The following is a 22575-nucleotide window of genomic DNA, read 5'->3' as shown; positions in this document are numbered from 1 at the left end:
ACATCCTTGCCTTGATCCTCATCTGAGGGGGAAAGCATTTCAAGTCTTTGACTATTCAGTATGAATATTAGCGGTCAGATTTTCACGGATGCCTTTTAAAACACTGAGGATGTTCTCTTTAGTTCCTACTTTGGCTTTTATCATAAATAGGATGTTGAATTCTGCCATTTATTTTTCACATATATTGTGAAGAAATTTATTTCCATGTTTATAAATAAATAAATTCCTTAAGGACAATGGTATTTACTAAGTGTTGCGTCCGCAGCACAACAGTAAAGGCGGCTTAATCATTCATGTTGTGCTTGAGGTCAAACACCCAACGATGTTATCTCTGACTTCTGACATCCCACAATAATAGCAGCAGTCCCACGGGACTTCAGAATCACCTGCATTTAGAAAAAAGGACGAAAGAAGGACTGGGAAAAGGTAGTACCAGTTAATTAGGGGTAAGCTCATATTTGGGGCCAGTAAGGACTCACGCTCATATCTCCTTTATCTGTCCTGCTTTCTCAAGGTATCGGTCTTCTCTACAAAAACACGGCTAGATAGAAAATTTTCAACATCTCTAGTTTGTGCGAGAAAACTTAAATGTCAATTTTTAAAATTTTTATTTTTCCATTTTTCCGTCAAAGAACATCGAAAAGTTCCTTTGTCTCGGTGAAGGGTACTAACATCCTGCCTATTTCAATGAGTGATCCTAAGCGACTTTATTTAGACCAGAAAGCCAGAGATCATCCTCACACTCGTGCAACCTCAAGTCCCCTCCAGATCATGCTGAATTTCCCTCTTGATGTGAGTCCCTTCCTTAAGCCTCATGCTACTGTGTGGTTCAAGCCCTTATCATTTTTCTTTGTCTTACATCAAAGGTCACTTTGCTGATCTTTAGATTTTAAAACTGGTCTTCATGCTTTCAGTTGGATCATGAAGATCAGGCTATTTCTCAGCCTTAAATCATTCAATGCTCAGGTCCTAGTTCCCTCAGGAGAGTGTCCACATAACTTTCCTCTGCTTAGAAGGCCCACTGTGCGCGATTCCACATCTAGAAGCCCCACAGCCACCCAGTCTATCTCAGTTGGAAAGAAAAAGCAATGTGCCTAGGGCACTGCACCTTCAGGGGTGTAGATTTCCCATACAGAGAAAAGGGGGCATTCATTGTTCTGTAACCATTGCTCTTCTGACTGACAGAATAAGAAAGAGCCCTCCACGCAGAAAACAGTCCTATGATGTCATGTGAGGATGAGCCTTAAGCCTAAAATAGATATATAAGACAAGGCCAAGGAAACTTTCAAGTACTGTTTCATTAATAACTCAGAAATTATTTAGCAGGTCTCTAAATACTTAAACTATTTGTAAAGGCATATACCTCTGCATCCCCATGGTCCCAAAAGTTTAACGTTCTGGTTTCTCAGCCTCAGCACTTTGACATTTTGGACCAGATCATTCTTTGTTGAGGACAGGCTGTCTTGCACATGGTAGGATATTTAGCAACGTTCCTCACCTCTCCCTCTAGATGCTGGTAGCATTCGACCCCCCAACAATTGTGACAGCCTAACACGTCTCCGGATATTGCCAAATGTCCCTGAGGGGGAAAACTGCCTTGCATGGAGATTCACTGGGTTAAGTGACAAGGTGCTGTATGCTCAAGTTCACGGCAGGAAGTCTGGAAGAAAGAAGCCCTAAGGGCCGGTGGCAGCGACCTCAGTCAAAGCAGATACTTCCCCCGTGACGGTGGCAAATGGAATCAGGGGGAGGAAGGAAGCCAGCCTGGGCCCCTGACAGGTTAAGAGCCAGCAGTGAAAACTGCATGTGACGTAAAGAACAATTCTCTATAGTCACAAAATCATTGTACTCCCCTGGATGCATCCTAAGTTTACAACCTCATCTCTTTGCACATAATTTTTCTCTCCATGCAATATCCTATGTCATCTTCACGTGACTGTGTGAGGTCTACTGGCAGAATGGGAAGTTTAGGGATGGTAGGTATAATGGCAGACGGTTTTTTACAAGTCTATATAAATTTTTATAGGCCAGTATCATCTTTGCTTTTTAACTAAGCAACTTCTGCTATGTATCTCCATAAATCCACTGCATTGTTAGATCATCTCCTATATTGAGCCCCTAGAATAAAATTTTATTGTAGGGTACACTTTTCACGTAAATAAATGTTTCTCCCATTTCCATTTTAAGGCCTGGAAATAACTAAAAGCATAAATAATTAAGGCATCTGTCTCCATATGTTTGGATACATATGCTCATTTCATTCCCTGCTGAAAATAAATATTTTCTGTAAAACTATATTTGAATCTTAAAATTCTGGTTTAGAGTGTTAATACACTGAATATACAAAACAGTATGTCCCATTGATTTAGAGTAAACAAGACACACAAACTGGAAAAAAAATGAGATTAAAAGTTGAAATATGTTTGATAAAACTGGCATTTGATTCTACTGATGCTCTAATTTCACCACAGGCCCAACAGTAGAAAACTCCCATTCTTCACAATTTTATGCAGCACCGAGGTTTTCCTAGTTGGATAATGGCGTGTAGAAATCTAGGAATGCTGAAATATGTTTATAAACCAATCAAATCGAGATGCTTAGTGATTTCTTTCTCTTAGAATCTGAACAAAGCTTGCCACCAAGTATTTATTACAGGGCTTTGGACTTTATAATGGTACGTTATTTGTTCACTGACTGGAAGAATTACTCCAGGCACTGCTCATGCGTTTTCACAACAGAAGTGTGATTAATTATTATGTGGTAGGAGCATGATTCTTCCTCAGCCATGTTTACAGCCCACTGCCACCACTTACTGTCTCCCCGGCAGAGCAGAGGTCCCAGTTTATAAGCTGCTTCTGAGTGCGGTCGGCCTGTGTCTGTAACCACTATCTTCCTCACCGGCAGATGTTCCTTATAAGAAAGGAATCCAGTGTCATTGGTCCTAAAAAATAGTAACAAGAACAAAATTCTTAAAATTATTCTGATTAACATAATTATAAAACAAACAATAGTCCTTATTGCATTTCAAAGCCAAGATATTCTAAGTTTGCGCATGCAAAAGAGAAAGGATCAAATCGCTCATTTGAGTGAAAATATGGCCACATTTTAATGTCTCTTGCAGATTGACTATAGTTGGTGATTTCGAAATTCAGTTGACCATTTTCTATGTTTTAAGTGGAATGGTTATAGCAAGATGATCATTTCATAATGTATGAAAGTACTGAATCACTATGTTGTACACCTGAAGGTAATATAATATTGTACATCAATTATAATTCAATAACAAAAAAGGCATAGAAAATAAATACATAAATAAATGGTTAATTACATTTAGTGTAATGACTGATATTGTGTTTTTAGATCTACCAAATTGGTATTTGTTTCTATTTTTTCCCATAGGATTTTTTGTATTTCTGCTCCCTCTCTCCTACCTCTCTTGGTTTACTCCATATTTCTTTGTATTCAATTTTATTTTTTATTCACTTTTTAGCTATATGTCTGTTTATAGTATTTTAATGTTTGCTTCAGATCCTTATAATGCATTTTTAATTCATCCACCTTAGTTAGATTTTGTGTTATATTGCTCAATATAAAATGTTAGAAGCTTACTATAGGATACTATCCTTACCCCCCCACATTCCCCCTCAACACATACCTGCTCCTTGTGTTACTGCCGCCATATATTTTAAATCTAGATGTCATAGATGTAATAATACAGTTAAACGGTAAATTTTAATTTATTTTTTAATTTAAAAAAAGAATTTAAACCCTTTTCTATTTATTGACATATTCATAATTTCCAGTGTTCTTCATTCCTTCCTAAAGATCTGAGTTTTCATCTGGCATTATTTCTCTCTAGACTACAGAATTTCTGTTAGTATTTCATACAGTGCAGTTCAGTTGGTAACAAGTTCAGCATTTGTTTAATTTGAAAAGGACTTTATTTTACCTTCATTTCTGAAATATCTATTTGTCTCATATAGAATTCTAGGTTGACATTGTTTTCTCTTTCAGTGCAGTGAAGATATTACTCCATTGTCTTCTGACCTGTGCTTCTGATGAGAAGTCAGCCTTCATTTGTATCTTTGTTCCCCTGCATGGAATGTATTCCACCAGATCTATCCAACCTGGCTGCTTTTAAAATATTTATCTTGATCATTTTTTTTTTTTGAATAATAAGCTAAGGTGTGCTTTTTTCTGTTTTCATTCTGCTTCAGATCCTCTGAATTTCTGGAATCTGTACATTGATGTTATATTATATATCTACTATGGCAAAACAAATTCTCCTACAACTCAGTGACTTAAAACAACATCTATGATCTATAGTTTCTGTGTGTCAAGAATCTGGGCATAGCTTAACAGGATGCTCTGGCTCAGAGCCCCTCCCAGGCTACAACCCAAGTGTTGGCAACAACTGCCGTCATCTCAGTGCTTGACAGGGGAAGGATCTGCTTCCAAGCTCGCTCCAGTGGTCGGTTGTTGGCAGTAGTCTGTTCCTTGCCAGTGGATGGACTGAGGGCCTTAGCTGTTCACTGGCAGTTGGCTGATGGTCACCCTCAATTCCTTGCCACCTGGGCCTCTCCCTAGGACAGCTCACAACATGGCAGATTGCTTTATCAAAACAAGAGTCAGAGAAAGAGTTGCAAGGAAAACAGAAGTCACAGTCTTTTATAACCTAATCTCAGAAGTGACTCCCATCCCTTTTATCATATTCTATTTATTTGAAGCACGTCACAAGGTGCAGCCGACACAGGGAGGAAATTTCACAATGGTGTGAATAACAGGCAGTGCGGCTCATGGAGCGCCATCTTGGAGACGTGCTACCACAGACGTTTATTAAACAAATTTGAGAAATTTCCAGTCATTGTTTTTTCAAATAGTTTTTGCCTTGTTTTATTTTTTATCCTTCAGGGACTCCAATTTCTTGCCTGTTAAATCACTGATATTTTCTCACAATCCACAGAGTTTCTGTCAATTTTTCCAATTTCCCTTCCACACCACCCACCATGTTCTTCAGATTAAACGATTTCAATTAAGTTGTGTTCAGGTTGATTGAATATTTCTTCTGCTAGATCTTATATTCAAGTCCTTCCAGTGAAGTTTTCACTTCAGATGTTGTGCTTTCCTATTCCAAAATTTATTTGCTTCTTGAATACAGTTCTCATTTATCTGCTTGGTATGCCCTCTCTTCACTTGTTGTGGTTATTTTTACTTTTAAGTCTTCAGGCATGTTTATAATAGCTGCTTTAAAGTTTTTGCCTACTAATCAAACATCAGGGTCTATTTCTAATAACTACTACTATTTTTCTTGACTTTGGATCAAATTTACACTTTTTTGGAATATGTAACAATTATTATAATGTTTTGAATATTATTGGTGATACGCTATAGAGATCTGGATTCTGTTATCATTCTCTGAAGACTTCCTTTTTTTCCCCCCCAGACAGCTAAATCACAATCTTATCACAAAAAATTGTGGCGGTTTGGTTTTATATCATCTTAGGTGGGCCGGCATCAGTTTTCTTCTTAGTTATCAATCATATTCAGTTTTGGAACACAGTCTTTGCTGTGAAGACACGAACCTTCTGTCATTTCTATGGAAAGCAAGCCCGTCTCAATTAATGAGACTTAAACTCCAAATTCTGTCTCTCCTCTAGTAGTTGCCACTGAAATGTCTCTAGAGCTTGTTCAGTTTTCCAGCTGTCACTGTCTGCGTGATTCCTAGAGATCTCCCCTGTGCATGTGCAGTGCAGGGCAGCCAGGGATCTGAGTGGAGCTGACAGAGTGAACTCTGCCCAGGTAGCTTTCTTCTTTCTGGACTTCTACTCCCTCCTCAATTTTCAGTCATTTTGGCAGCCCCAAACTCTGTCCTTTGATACCTCAAGCCAAAAAAAATCTAGTATCCCCTTAGAGTCCTAACCACTTTCATGGCATGTGGTCTGGTCAGCTCCCTCATGGGAAAAGGCATGCAAGCATCTATCTCATTCACTTGGATTCCCTCCTTTCAAGGGTCCAGCTCTCCCAACCCTGGCAGTTTCTGCCTACGTTTGGTTGTTCCCCACTTTTTTCAAGTAGGTGTTTTTATACATATATTTCCTGGAATTATAAATGTATCTGAGGAAGGTTAGCTCTATGCAAGCTACTTTACCATGAACAGAATTTAATATGAGAAGTTTCAAAATCTTCCCTTTAAAAATTATTTTTGATGAATAATATGTTATAGAGGCACTGGAGAATTCTTGGTGATTAGGTTAATTTTTTTTCCAGTTAAGCATTGCTATTAGCATTTTATTTGCATTTTAAAATACACTATTATTGTATAGGCATTTTGTGTGTGTGTGTGTGTGTGTGTGTGTGTGTGAAGGCAGTAAGAAAAAGAGTGCCTTCCAAAGGATGTAGATATTCTGAAAAATTGGAGCTTGAGCAAGTAAGAGAATATTCTTCATACCAAATATGTAACACTAAAAGTATAAACATGACTCCATGTAGATACCTCCTTTTAGGGTATTCTGAAAGAATCTGGTTTTTAATATAATATACCCTTGATGTTTGCCAAATAAATACATACAGTAACACATAATTCAAAATGTGAGCTCATTTAACAACAGACTGTGTTTCTGAAATTAATGTACATTCTGTAATCAAATCAATGATTTTTGCAGCCAAACTATTAGTATTTTTAAAAATAACTCTTATGTACAGATCCAGTTGCTTAGAGATGTAAGATATGCATATGGTATGCTGAAATGTGAATAGGAAAATTGAAAAACATTTCACTTCACGAATAAATAAAATCAATGTACATTTCAACTCTAGTCTCAAATATATCTTTTTTTAAAAAATTTTCAAAGGCAAATATATACATAAGACTTCTCTTCTACTTAAAGGAATATTTCAGGCTCAGTTTTCAAATCCCTAAATGTTTTAGATTTCCTTTTTCAAGATATAATAAATAGAATATTAGTTCTTTGCAGCATGGTTTGTCCTTAAAAAAATTAAAGAGCTACATGTTCAAATAATCGTGAGAAATTCTAAGTTTACCTCTTTAAAGGTTTTATAGGCAGATTAATGAAGAAATGTGCTTTTGTAATTAATGCCTGTAAGTATATTTTGAGAATAATAGAATTCTTAATTACATTTAATTTTAAAGAGAATAATGATTGACTTACAATGAAGAGGAAACATGAAACAGATGCCTCTATTTCATCCTATTACAAAAATAAAATGTAATGATTTATTGTCCACTACCAAAAATTTCAAATAAAAAAATACTGGTCTTAACATTTAGGATTCAGATTGATTGTAACAGATTTCATCAAAACACACCTTTATCTAATTTCTTCACTGTACTAATTTGTTCAGTATCCGCCTCCCTACACTATATGCTCCTAGCGAGTCATTTTTAAAAATAAACTTTATCTTGCATAAGAAAATCATATGGAAATCACCATTCATTCCGGTCAGCATCGCAGTTGCAGTAATACTGAGAATCAATGCAGTTCCCTTCTAAGCCACAAGTACATTTTTGAGGATCAGGCAAAGAACCTCCCCAGTATGTTTGTGTTTCATTGGTTCTTCCAACCCACCAACTCAGAGGGCTTCCATCTGAAAGACAAATGTGAGAAAGGTGACATCTGCTCTATACCCCATAGCCTTCCAGCCCAGGCCGTTCCCTTCCTTCCTAAATCATTCTAAAGAGTAAGAGGAGGAAAAGAAAGACTGATTTCATGCAGTGATATTCCAAACATGGCTACTGATGGCATTGCCTTAAGAAAGCTTTTAAAAAAATATTTTATTATTTAGGCTTAAATGGTCAATGTATTTTTCTTTAAGTAGGAAAGAAATCAACAGTTACTATTTAGTTCAGGCATGGTACTTAAAAATGTTTTGAGAGCAGTTCACAAATGTAATTTCTTTAAAAATAATTTTTTGAAACAAGAAGACATCAAAGTATAAGCCATAATAATTAACATATCAGGAACAAACTTGATTTGAGATCATGAAATGCCCATTAAAACATTATGGAATGTTATGGAAAGTCAGTGATTTATCCCAATATATTTATTGGCTAAAAACATATTAGCTGTTTATTAAACATCAGGCACGGTATGGCACTCCCTTGTTATGATTTAAGATCTATTTGGAAGTATGTATTTTTTTCTTCCATTTAATGGCTTGGCTATTTATTTGGAGACTACAGAAATAACACTGAAAGATCTTTATGCCTGAAGCAAACACTACACTCAAAAACAAAATTTCCCTTAGCCAAATGCATTTCTTTCTATGATGAATGTTCAGCTTCCAGCTCCTTCTCAGAGTTACGACTGAACATGATGCCAAAGAGCTAGAGCATAGAACAGACAGAACATTCAGGTGAGGAATGCAGGCCATCTGTCTTCGAAAAAAACAATAGGTAGAGAGGAAAAATCATAGTCATTTGAGAATCAGGGCATGAGAAGAGTGTGACATCAAATCACTCAGCTCCTCAAAGGTGTTAGATCATTTTTCCGTTGACTTTCAAAAGTTTTAAATTATTGCCATGAGCCCTACTGAAAATCTGGGACTTGTACTAATTTCTCCCTTACCTAAGAATGCCAATGCTTCTAACAACCCACTATTAGATCAAACCTCTAGTAATGGCAACAACCTTTCTCCCAATGTTACTATACGTACCAGCCTATATCATTCCAAAAAACTCGACTTAATTAGAAGTTTGTGTGTGGACAAAGATATTAAAATCAAGATTTTTCATCTTTTTTTTTTAATTGCAGGATTAACTCATCAACAGAAGGTGAAACCACCTTGAAACATTAAATATATCTTTTTCAATATATTGTTTAAAACATTATGTGTTCATAGATTAAAAAGAAAATAAATCATTCCTAAATGTTGGATAATACTGTCACCTTTAAATTTCCAATCTCCCCTATAAAGTAGAAAGCACTGAATGTTTTAAAGGTACCAAGTACATTTGGTTCCCTTTAAGACTTTCTGAAGTGTCCTAAAGAATTTAAATAAGTATAAGAAAGAATGAAGAAAATCATGAGAATTTTTTTAAGTTAAAAATTAAAATTATAAGTGGCGCTTGGGTGGCTCAGTCAGTTAAGCCTCTGCCTTCAGCTCAGGTCATGATCCCAGGGCTCTGGGATCGAGCCCTGCATCGGGCTCCCTGCTCAATGGGGAGCCTGCTTCTCCCTCTCTCTCTCTGCCTGCTGCTCCCCCCTGCTTGTGCTCTCTCTCAAATAAATAAATAAAATCTTTTTAAAAAATTAAAATTATAAAATATTGGTGATCATGGTCAGACATCCCACTTCCTGTAGTTAAAATCCCAAATGACTTGAGTATCCACACTGGCCATCTTTTCAAGGGGCTGCGTCACAGCTCCACAGCTTGCTGAAAATATATTTACATACACATCCCACCTTATTCATCCACAATAATGGTACCATTATTACTTAAAACTTCGGTATCTTCAAGACCTGAAACTGTAAATTTAACTTGTCTGACACCTCCTTCCTGTTCTTCTCCATGTATTTCTTATTGTGAACTCAAAATCCAAATTGCTCTCTTTTCCAACTCAAGTTCATTCTACATGAATTCTAGCGTGATGGACCTGAGAAAAATCTGTGTATTTAACAATTACCATCATCCCTTGTTCAATGGCCTTTTCTAAAAGTTATTTTCCTTACTAGTGGCTCTCAAGCTTGGCTGAAACACCTGGGGAGTCTAAGCAAAAGATATATGGGCACCACTGGCCATGAAGGTAGGGGCTCCTTCACACTCCATATTGTCCTCTTTGTGTGGTGCTTGCTCACTCACCCTGTGAGGATTTTGTTTTCTGGTTCTTTCAGAGTTTGGCTCATTTGTGACTTTGATGTTTGTCTTCCCTTTTGTCTTTCTTTTCTAGTTAAGCAATTCCATTCATTTTGTTGCATCCCATTCATTTATCCTTCTATAATTAAGGTCTCATTCTTCTTAGACTACAATTCCATATTTGTTTACCTATGTTTTTAGATTCCAAGATCAATACTTAGCAACAATGAACAATTGAACAATCAGTTGCATACTAAACTGCTATGTTAACTATAACCGTGATGCACCAGAGAGCTGGGAAGAGAGCAGCTCACTTCAGGCACTTTATATGTGTTGTGTTATGCCATCTAGTCACTGCCACACCCCATTACTGGCCCTGTGTCCTGGAAAAGAAAGCAAGGCTGATAAAGACTCATCTATCCAAGCTCTCTACTTAGTGACAACCCTGGAATTTGAACTTACATCTCTCCCTGCTTTTAAAGCCTATGCTCTTTGCTCTATAACTATCTGATGGTCATTCAAAAATGGGATCGAGGTTTCAGGGGGATAAGATTCGAAGGGAGACCAGCAAGATGGGAAGGGTTGGTGGGGGTAAAAGGCCAAATGAGGACTTCTGAAATAGAAGAAAGAGGAAGAAAAGCAGGAGGAGGGGGTATGAAGCCAGGCAAAAGGGAGAGAATAATCTGGTTGTACTGCATGGTGGAGAGTAAGGAGAAGAGGTGCTTAACTAGGACGACAGGTTCAAATGTCATCCCAAGAGTTCAAAATCTTTCTGCTTGATCCACACGACATATGATTTCCACACATGCAATGTATGTCTTTTAAAATTCTTGTCATGCTATCCAGACCTCTCTTAAGATAACAAATAGGGGTAAACATTCACCAAGTGGCTTTATTGTGCAGATGTCTTAGAATCTTCTCTAATTTCTAAGGAAAACTATACCTTGATATTGCTGCTAGAAAACAGTGTGTTGGGGAGTGGCATGAAACTGCCATAAGCAGGGTGGGTCCAGAATATGCACTTCTGATATCCAGATAGAAGAGTCTGCTTTGGACAGACAGACAGCGAAGAGGAAGGTACTGGAGCTTCGTAAGCAGAAAAATGTCATGAAGCAGTGTTTCTTAGAGGTTAATTCCTGTCATAAAGACTAATATTTCAGAGTGCATACTGGATGGGAGGAAGGTACGGAGAGATGCCTACGGGAGGCCAGCTGGAAAGCTCCCGCAACAATTCAAGAGAGTCACTAAGGCAGAACCCGTGGGACCCAAGATATTGTCACATAATGAGATGTCCTAAAGGGAAAACAAAACCAAAAACAGAATTTAAGAGCTATCAGAAGTAGAATAAAAGAAAGACTTAAAAGAGGTTTTCTGATTCCTACTTAAACTGCTGAATAAACTGTTTCCGGCAGCCTATTCTAATTTACAATTTTACCCAGAGGCTAACTGCCAACAATCCATGAAAAAGAGTCCCACAGAATAGTCACTTTCAGAAAAGTCAGTCATATTTTCATTAGCTCTTTTGCATGATAGAACAAACCAAATATGTCACTTGCCCTTTATAAGGGACAAACACTGAGCATTCATTCATCGAGGACCAGAATGAAGCCCTTTTCTGTAGAGTTTTCTGATGAAGGCCAGGTAGAGACTCCGAAGGCAATCAAGGCTTTGAACAAAGCTCAGAGTAAACTGACCTTGTTCTTTTCTTCGGGCAAAAGCATTGCTGTGACTTCCAGACTGTGACATGTTTGCTAAGCGTACAGGGGGCATACACTCTCAGTGGCTATATGCCACCGCCCTGGCATCATCAAAATCCACGGGAGCTGGTGAGGTCAAGTGCACGGCGCAATGCACGCTGCGGGACGGATGCCTCAGTTTCCTTACCTTGTTTATTGACAAGTCGTGACTTCTTGCAGTAGTAGGTAAGCTCCTGCTCACAGTGCTCCGCAAGGTTAATTGTGGCCTGGAGCTGCTCCATGCTGGCCACATACTCGAAAAACCCAGCGTATGGGTTCTCTGGGTTAGTGTTTCTGACTCTTGTTAAGTCAGAGCCATTGTGCTGTATGACGGTCCACGCAGTTTCTTGTATGCAGAAATGGGGAAGAAAGAGAGGAGACCATCACTAGTCTGCAAAAGTTAAAATAAATAAAGAAAATCAAAATCACCTTTTATCTGAGTCAAATTTCTCTAGTCATCAAACCTCTCTGAGAGGTAGAATCAACACAAATGGATTCTTAAAATTTTTAAAATTATAGTAAAGTGATTCTTTCCCCTGAAGTTTGTACGATTGCCATGCATTTGCAGTGATTTTAGTTTATTGTTGTAGATAATTTAACCAGAAGATGTTTATGGTGAAAAATTTTAAGAAAACAAATTATTAAAATTTGTGACACGTTTCATTTCATCGAATTCAATATTCTACTTTTTAAAGATAGATCATGATTTTATTTTATTTCAGAAAAGAAAAAAAGTGGCCTATTATAAAGCATTGTTGATTATTGACACACCCTGAATTCAGAGATGTTACAATGTGAAAAAAAGGTGTATCTCTGAATTTCTAAAATATTTTAAATTACATAATGTAAGCAATGACTTTTCTAACTCTTAAAAATCATTCCTGTTACCAGCAAAAGGAAAGTCCAATTTTTTTGGCCTATATATCTCTCTCTTCAGACAACATTTAATTATGAGTGCACATCAATTTCTTTTTAAGTCGAATTTTAAATATTCATTTTGGTATTGTGTGACGTGCATCGTTATGCAGGGCCACAGGAAGTTACTCCCTTGAGCTGAACACATCTGACACAACAGCAGCAACTCAACTAACACAAAAAATAAAGTACGTCTGAGTACTTACTAGAGTAATCGCCATTGACACCTGAATGTCAGTAAACATTACCATCAGAATGATTACCAAAATTATTAAATGAAATAAAAATCCTACAATGCTTGTAACAGAAGATAGACATATTGTATCTAGCCTTCAACTTCCCCAGAAATTGACTTCACATTATATTTACTGTGATAGATGCAGGCGCATGAACAGATTAATCAAAAGGCCTCTGATTTAATAGGTAAGAAACAGATTGGAAGTTGTCAAAACCCTGCTATATATACGCTGTTAAGTCACATAACTCTTCTGTATTACAGAGGACTATTCCAAATTGGAGGAAAACAGGAGGTAGAATTTCCTCCCCTCTTTTTAGCTAACACATTCATATGGGTCGGCAAATCAAAACGAGATTAGAAATTTCACTCCCACCCCTCTCCAGGTCACCAGAATTTCGAAGAGAGAGGTCTGCTAAATAAGACAGGAGACAACTTTGACAGCCTTATTGCCTTCCATGTGCACATCGTTATTTTTTTTTCTGGAAACAATAGCTGTTACTTTTATTGCTGTCTTGCATTTCGGCTCACCGTAGAGCTTTACTGGTAAATTCATTTCCTTCAAGAGGACATGATATGTAAGCTAATGGCATTAGTTATGGATGGCCAGACAGTGATATGGTATAGAGACCATCAGGATATTTGCGTTGCGGATTCGGAGTGGAATGTGAGCTTAAGGGAAGTCAGGTAAAATCTGAGCCTCCATTTCCAAATTTCGGAAAATAAAGTGGCAGAATACAGGAGACGATATTGTAGGTCTGAAATTTTCTGATGTTAGCCAATTCAACGCTGGGTATTCAAGTTTAGGATTATTAACCAGGAGAATCTGTTAGCCTCACTTCCACTGGACTCTGCTTTTATTGTTCAACAGAACATTCTTCTTTCCCTGTGGTAAATCAATGGCCTGCATGAGGAAGCTCGACTCTGGCTGAATAGCAGCCGAAGGAGCAGGACAATATACCTGCTTGAGGCCTTTGTCTCTTTGCTTTTCGGGTCACACTGAGAGGGCCCTCCCTAGCAGTTAGAATCCACTGGGTCACAATTAACACCTGATTCTAAAGCTCTTTTAAGGTGTGGTAAATTTAATCCAAGGCCCGTCCCGACAACCCTTAAAGGACAGCACATAGAAATGTTTTTCCTTTTGAAATCCTAAAATCTCAGTATTATGGTAGTTTCTGTAAGTGATTTCATTTCCTAATAAAAAGTGCTACAAAATATGAAGTTAAACAGATGCTGCATTTGTGAGATTATCTAGATTTCCAGGGCACAGCAGAGACAATGGAATCATCACAACAGGTTATGAACACTGGAAATGAGTGCCCAGCAGCCATGCTCCAGATCTCATGTGCTTTGCTAATAGGGGAATCTCTCAAAATTGTTAACCCAGGGCCTCTTTTCTGCTTTTTCAGACATGATTGCATTACCTGATGTTTAGAAATTGCAACTGTAAAGGACACAGACTTTCTTAAAATTTGTAATTCAGTATTTTGTGATTTATTCTGTGGGTCTTCTCACTAGTGTGTAGGCTCTAGGAGAAGAGTGATAGTTTCTGATTTGCTACCCACATTGTGTAGCACCCAGCACAGGGGCTTGGCACAACATGCAGAAGACATTAAAGAAATGAGGGAATAAATGAATGAATAAAAACAATGTGTCATCTAGACTGAGTACTGATCCCCTGAATTCTACAGTGCTGTGAGACTTTCAGTGCCTACAGCTGTTTTAGAACTTTGTAAATTATAAATGGGTTTGTAAACTAATAAGTCTGAAACTATGAAGGGTATGAGATGTTATCCTACTTGCAAGTTTACCAATTATCTTGCCTCCTATCTGAATTATATCCATTTATCTATATCTATACAGACAGATCTAGCTGTAGACAGATGGATGATTGAGAGCTATGCTATCAGACACGGGAGTCCCTGGATCAGGGACCATTTGCTCACAGAAAATCCTAGCAGCATCTGTTCTCTATGGCCCAGTTTCCCAGGGGCCAATACAGAAGTGCCAGTTGCACCTGTGCACGCTGGGGTTGTACCACCAGAGAGGGCACCCCCGAGGCGCCTGGTGGCTCAGTTGGTTAAGCACCTGCCTTCGGCATGGAGGCTTCTCTCTCTCCCTCTCCCCCTCCCCACCACTTATGCACGCTCTCTCTCTCAAATAAATAAAATCTTTAAAAAAAGAGAGACAGGAAACCTCCAAATTATGAGACTTATTGGTTAGAGGGGATGGCTGGCACATCTTCTCTCCCCTTCACAGCCGGAGAAAGGAATTCTGGCTCTGGTATGCAACAGATCTCTGAGAAGGGCACCAGTCCATAGGTTTTCTTCACTTTTAGAATGTAGGCAAATGCATCTGGGGGAGATAAACCTTCTAATCTCTCCAGAGAAAGTCACTATCTCTAACTTCCAAGACATATTTATATAAAATGATCCTTTAACACAGGCTTCCAGATTTATCTATTATCTATCTATCTATCTATCTATCTATCTATCAATCATCTATCTCACTTATTTGCTTAGCAAGCAAGGCTTTGTTTCCTCACAACATGAAACTATTGTCCATACATCAGCAAATTCCACCCGGTAGAGGTTTGATGGACTCCCCTCCTCCACTACCCACTACGGAAGAAGCCAGTCCCTCTTCGTTTGCACATTAATTTCAATATCACTGATGTACAGATATGTCTGTTGCTTGGATTCTCCTTTGAACTGGTTGTAACATCTTACCAGCTTCCTCACTAATAATGTGTTAGACAAAATCTTTAAAATGTGTTTTTTAGTTTTTATTTTTATATCTGTGTAAGAGTCGTGATCTTATTTTTTTGAAAACTGTCCTTTACCCAAATGCAAAGAGGGTTAGTTGTTGCAGTAAAGGCACAGGGACATGAGTCAGGAAAGACAGCTGTAATGGGCAGAAAAATCTATGAAATTTAATAAATACACTCAAAATTGAAAGGCAGTTTGGGTCTAGTGGTGTTTCTCCCTGAAGAGATTTCTAATATATAGATTGTATGTAAAGCACCTGAGTAATTAAGAACTTGATTTATCTTCCACTGGCTGCTAATTTTTAGCATGATAACAGGGTAAAGAAAAAACATGCTGTTTAAGCAACACAGTTGCAGAGCTACTGTTCCTTCAGGATTAACAGAGAAGGGTGATGGATGTGAGTAAAAGCTGGGAGGTCAAGTAGGAAGTGCTGTGTTCAGGAAAGCCTGGGAGATGAGAGGGAAGAACAGGCAGCATTCTGGAGCAAAGCTTGATGAAACAAGGCTGCATCTGAACAATGACCCTTAGTTATTAACTCTCAGAGCTATCAAGAAGGCCTTATTGTTAAAATCCCTAAGGTAAAAATAATTTTGTTGTTATAAGTCTCATACTCTCCAGCCTTCCCAGGGGATGGTCTCAGGAGCTCCTGTCTCAGAAGCAGACGGAGAGCTTGGTCAGAGAGCGGAGACCCAGGCCTCGGGCCTCCAGCAAAACTCAACCCAGGCATCTTGGTGGCGGTGCAGTGGGACAATGAGTTTAAGCCAGGGAGTTAGCATTTTCACCAAAGTCTGAGAGCCAAAGTTCTAGCACTCATCAATCACTCCCCACCGAAACAACTGCCCTGACAATGCGATTGTGATGATGAGAAACATCTTGAACATAAAACCATTTCATTATAGAAAAAGCAGTGGGATTTAGTGTAGAAGAAAAAAACCGTGTACATTTCTATAGGCATAGCCACTGGGTTTCATGTTATCCTGACTACTTATTTTTAAATTCTATTTACAATACTCTGTTTAGAAAGAATTTTCCATCTTTAACAGAGTTTGGGAAATTATCCATTAAAAAGAAGTTTCCATTGTAGTTTTTAGCTTGTAACACTTAAAGGTATTTAAATCCACGTGGAATCATTTGTTTGACACCAATTCTAGACTCATAACTGGATTTTTTTAAAGTTACACATTTGCAAGTTACTGATTCAGCATCCTGTCTTGTTTTTATAATTATTATACCTGATTTATATAACTAGAGAATATGTTATTGGCTACAAGCAATGAGACATTGATAGAATGTAGCCTTTTCTAGTGGAAAATGTTCAGGCTGGGAGAAAAGAGGCTTTAGTCCCTGATCTCTCCCTAATGATTCTTTAGCCTGCCTCACCCAACCTCCCTGCTCTCCTCATTTGCAAAACCAGATCAATAGGAAATGTTTCAAGCTGTAACATTATTCTTCACTGGGTTGTTACATTCTGGGATTGTCACTTTAGTGTGAATGTATTTCAATATTCTAGGGCCTCTGAAGACACTTAGCTGTCTCCTAACTGGATTATCTGTGTGTTTCTGCCCTCAATGGCTTGCTTTTCAAATGGCTTTAAATGTTGTGAATGTCCTCTCTTGCACCAATACTTTCTGATAATTTTGCTGAAGCACCTTTCGCCTCTCTCTGTGTGTATGTACATATTTCCTTCATGTCTCTTAGAGTTGTTACAGAGTTAACATGAGACTTCATAGACTAACCTAAGGCACATAACTGGTAAAGTAGTATGACGAGGTAAATGTTGATTTAATAGAAATGGAATAATTCCTTCAATAAAATGAAATTGATAATTGCCTTATCATTTAGATAATATAAGTTCACATGGCCTATAAATTTTGTAATTCTTCCACAGCAAGATATCGTACGTGTGTATGTGTATATACTCAATACTCATTATTTGCAGGTCCTCATTACTTGTGAACCGTCTACTCACTACAATTTATTTGTACCCCCCAAATCAAGGTGCTCTTGGACATCTGCAGACATGCACAAAGTAGCAAAAAGCTTGAGGTGCCCAGTAGACCCGTATCCAGCTAAAACTGAACCGGGCCACGCCCTCTCTCCTTGTTTCAGCTCTCATACTGTGACAAGTATCTTATTTGTGGTCTCTTCAGTGCCATATTTTTTCCATTTCTGTGCTTCTTCTTGATGATTTCACTGCTTAAAATGGCCTCCAAGGGTGATGTCAAAGAGCTGTCTAGTATCCCAAGCACAAGGAGGCTGTGATATGCCTCACAAGGAAACACACGCACTAGAATACGTTTCACTGAGGTGGGAGTTATTGTGCTGGTGGTTGGAACTCAATGTTGATGAATTAACAGTATGTACTAAATAAGATATCTTCAACCCAAAACACAAGTTAAATGAGGTTATGTATTGATTGGTTAGCGAACGGTGTGACCAGAGGTTCACAGGAACCTAATCTTACTGCATTTCTCCTAGGAGCAATGGTCCGATATTTGCTAATTCGGTGTCTGTGGTTGCTTTGCAGAACGTAAGTATCACGGATAACGAGAACTGTGTGTGTGTGTGTGTGTGTGTGTGTGTGTGTGTGTGTGTGTGGTGTGGTGTGTGTCTACTATGTTTCTTAAAGTTTTAAAGAGTAGAGATATCTATCAACCTAGAGGTATCTGAGTTATAAAATCCAAATTTTTTAAAGCATGTGCATGTGACTACTTCAGGACGCCTTTGTGGGAAGACAGGATTGATAGGGTTGCGCTGATAGATTGTTAATCTCACTTACAACCCAAGCCGGACAAACAGGAAACATCAAAAAGTTACTTGACATCTGAACTCCTATTTTTCATTTGCAAAGTCTTCCTTTCCTCTCTGTGAAGTATTTTCAAACTTATGATGTTTAATTCTCACATAAGAGAGCAATCTGTTTTGTAAAGTTGGAGAACCACCAGCCCAAAACAGCAATTTTCCAAGCTGGGTACACTTAAGAACCAACCGGGAAGATTTGTAAAATATTGATCCTGTTGTCTCACCCCAACCATTTTGTCCGAATCTCCTGACTCAAGGCACTGCCTGGGAATCTGTACTGTGTGGAAGGGGGAATTCTGAGGAGGGGACAAACATGGGAATCACGAGCTTTCTGAGGTTGCTTTGCTATGTGGGGCAGTGCTATGCTCTGAATGTTTGTGCCGCCCATTCATATGTTGAGTCACCTAACCTCCAAGATAATGAATGGTATTAATAGTGGGTGCTTTGGGGAGGTGATTAGGTCATGAGGGTGGAGGCCTCATGAATGGGATTAGTCCTCATAAAAGAGACCCCACAGAGCCTCTTCCAACACATGAGGATACAAGAAGTCTGTGGCTCAGAGGAGGCCCTCACTGGACGACGCTGGAGTCATGATCTTGGGCTCCCCAGCCTCTAAAACTGTAAGGAATAAATTTCTATTGTTTGTAAGCTACCCAGTCTGTGCTTATCTTGCTGCAGCCGCTCAAACAGACTGAAACAGGCAACGTCCTCAACGGTTGTGAAAGCAAATGGAAACCACTTGGTTGTGTTATATGAAAAATCTCTGGAGATACATTCTAATTTTCTAATTTCCCTAAATATCTGTTGCCATGGTTTTACCTCTATCCTCCAGTTTTTAGAATTACACATTAATACAAAGAAAGTTTTGCTCCTATGTTCAACTGCCTTCTCAGTATCTCCTTCGAATGTGTCACAGACATGTCAAACTCAAACTCTGTAAAACTGAGATGCTGGTCTTTCCCCTCAAACCTTTTCTTTTCTTTTTTCTTTTCTTTCTTCTCTTCCCTTCCCTCCCCTCTCTTCCCTTCTTTCTTTCTTTCTTTCTTTCTTTCTTTCTTTCTTTCTTTCTTTCTTTCTTTCTTTCTCCTTTCTCTCTCTCTCTTTCTTGGAAAGGCAGAGGGAGAGAGAGAATCTTAAGCAGATTTCATGCCCAGTGCTGAACCCAGTGAGGAGCCTACTCGGCTTGATCTCACAACCCTGAGATCATGATCTGAGCTGAAATCAAGAGCTGGATGCTTAACCGACTGAGCCACCCAGGCGCCTCCCCTTCAAACCTTTTCTGACCACATCTCAAATAATGGCAATTCAACTACTCCAGTTGCCCAAGCCAAAATATGGTGCTATTTTTGTATCCTTTTGTTTTCTCACACCTCACATGTATTCAATGAGAAAGCCAAACCTCCCTCCCCTGCCCACACTGCTATTATCCAGTGCAAGCCACCACCATCTTGCATGGATTCTTACACTACTTGAACTGGTCTCTAGGCAGGTCTCTACTCCTGTTACAGACATACAGATGGACATACATTATATACGCATACATATAGATCTATATCTTATATATATCCATGTATATGGGTGTGTGTGTGTGTGTGTGTGTGTGTGTGTGTGTGTGTGTCTGCTCCTAGATGGGCATTTCCCAATGCATTTCCCATTCCCTTCAAATTTGCTGATAAATTTTAGAATGTGCTTGCCAGTTTTCACCAAAACAGTTACATCAATCAACAAATACCCCACCGGGATTTTAATTAAGACTTGTACCAAATCAATATCTACATGGGAAGAATTGATATTTACACCATACTGAGTTTTCTAATCAATAGAATTTTTATATTTCCTCATTTGTTTAGAATTTTGATTTATCTCATGAGCATTTTATACTTTTCTATGTAGAAGCCATGCATATCTTTCATTAGATTTATTACTATGTATTTGAGGTTTTTTATGTGATTGAAAATTAAATCTTCTAAAACTTCATTTTGCTTGGTATATAGAAATGAAATGAAGTTAATTTTTATATTAATTTGATATCCAGTGATCATCCTAAATTTTAATAGTTTATCTGTAGATATATATCTGTATCTATCTCTCTATATATATACACAGACACTAATATATAACCTAGTCATAGACAAATAATGAGAATCAATAGATAATCTGGTCACAGACAAATAATGAGAATCTTAGTTCTACCCTTCCAGTACTTACTGGATGTAAGTTACTGGATGTAACTTACTGAATGACTCTGGCTACAGCGGTACAGGCATGAGGGGTAAAACCAGGAGCTCCTCCCGCTCACGCCCTTGCCAGTGCTGTATCAGGCCTTCTGAGGGAGGGTCCCTGACAGAATGTCCAGGGCTGGGAGCCCAGGATTCCGGTCTCAACTAGCAAAGTAGCACACAGTGAAGAGAACAGGAATGGGGAGTCTGATGACTTTGCATGTCACACACTTGCCTGAAGTCAAGGCTACAGGAGATAGCAGTAGGAGTTAGGTTGCTTGGCAATGTCAGTAATGATATGAAAAAATGGGAAAGAAAAATGGGCGTTTAGATCTCCCCATCATACATACTGAAAAACTGGACATCAAAATGACAGGTGTCTTGTTTTACTGCATTGGCAAGGACCTCCAATATAATGGTGAACAGAGTGATAATAGCAGGTATCCTTGTGTTAATGCTGGTAACAGGGGTAAAGCTTTCAATATTTCACCATAAAGTGTGATATGTGCTATAAGTTTTTTTGTTACTACTCTTTAACAAAGTAAGGCAATTTCCTTCTATTGGTAATTTATTGAGTTTCCCCCTTCTCTTTTATCATGAATGGATGTTGAATTTAATCAAATACATTTTCTGTGACTATTAATTCCTATTTAAATTTATGTGAGCAAAAAATTCAAGAACACAAGTCATGTTTACCTACATTTAAAAAGTAATTATCTTTCAAAGCTTTCACATGTATCAGTCGTCTCAGAGAAATAGTCTGTCCTTTTTGTTTGGGGACTTAATAAGATATATTTATTATTAGATGTTCTACACGGATTCCAGATTCATTGAAAATAATGAAACATTTCTAAATCATTACCATTAAACAATTTTTAAAAGATTTTTGTTAAGTTCTTCCACTGAACAATATACATGTTAATCAAGTTGCAAAGTAGGTCAACTTTCTACTGGTTTCCTTTTAAATTTGTGTGTTTAAAAGCATTCATGCAAATTTAACTATTAAATGAAAGTTGATTAACTCACCAGTCATATTGCAATATAGAAGAAAGGGTTCCAGGGGACCACTTCCATCTGAGTCTATATAGTAAAACCCTGAAGTATTCCCTCTGTGCTTATAGGATTCACATGACTGCTCATAGATAGCTGTAGGAAGAAAAAATGGATCCTCATAAATGGAATAGTATAAAATGAACCTCTTAAATTCTAATTTGGACACAAAATACACCAAGTTTTGAAATTTAATATGTATATTACTGACCAGGAGAAAAGGTAAAACATGCTTTAAAACAAAACTCATTTTTTAAAAAAATTAATATGGATGAAAGTACATAGAAAAAGGCAGAATGAGGTTGAATTCTGTGGCATTTCTTTTTGTCAACAGAATACGAGATTAAATAGTCAAAATAAAAATTTATTTTCACATTAGGTGAAAGAACAAGAGAGAAGGTATGTGTTATAAATGTTAAAATACTTATAAGTATAATGTAACATCGATTTTGGACATCCATCCAAATAGATCTTTCGACCACTACTCTGGAATTTCTAATTCTATAGTGTCACCTAGTAATAACCTCACACCTGAAACACAATAGTATAATCTCCTTAAATAATCTGCTTTTATCCAATAATTATGTAATAGAAAAATTTTAAATAATATTGTAACTCTTCTCCTTTCTCATATAAAATTATCTATAGATAAAATCTTTAGAAAAAACAATTATGACTGACAAAGTTCCTCATCAATATTTTTAAAAGTATTTTATAAAAGAAACTTTCTCTAATGCCCTGTAATGAGAATTTAATATAATTAAAATTGGAAGAAGAAATAATTATATGAAATGTGCCCTCAAGTGGTCTCAATGTGTTTTGATCCATAATTGGATGTTTTTGATTATACTATTATACATTTGCCATGTACAAGGTTTGATATTAACAACCGTATAGGAGGCACACGTCTCATTGAACACTTGGTCACATGCACTGATAATTTCCATCAAGCTTTTTATTTTATGAAATGAGAAATAAGTCATGCCCTGAATGTCTTTCCTTGATCTAGTCCAAATTTTTGAAAATTATATTAATGA

At 37.7% G+C, this 22575-nt stretch overlaps 1 protein-coding gene across 1 annotated transcript in view; it reads right to left on the bottom strand.

Annotated features, from left to right (window-relative positions):
* CNTNAP4 (contactin associated protein family member 4) overlaps positions 1-22575 on the bottom strand; it is a 238169-nt gene that overhangs the window by 48307 nt on the left and 167287 nt on the right. The window contains exons 12-15 of the mRNA XM_026495274.4: positions 21515-21634; positions 11698-11895; positions 7449-7605; positions 2814-2941 (exon numbers count right to left, since the gene is read on the bottom strand). Of these exons, the coding sequence (XP_026351059.1) occupies positions 2814-2941; positions 7449-7605; positions 11698-11895; positions 21515-21634 (603 nt within the window). The remainder of the gene's footprint in view (positions 1-2813; positions 2942-7448; positions 7606-11697; positions 11896-21514; positions 21635-22575) is intronic.

The sequence above is a fragment of the Ursus arctos genome, unplaced genomic scaffold (assembly GCF_023065955.2).
Source record: "Ursus arctos isolate Adak ecotype North America unplaced genomic scaffold, UrsArc2.0 scaffold_19, whole genome shotgun sequence".
NCBI classification, from domain to species: Eukaryota; Metazoa; Chordata; class Mammalia; order Carnivora; family Ursidae; genus Ursus; species Ursus arctos.
Note: the sequence above shows the minus strand (reverse complement) of the source record. Positions and strands in the feature narration are given on the sequence as shown.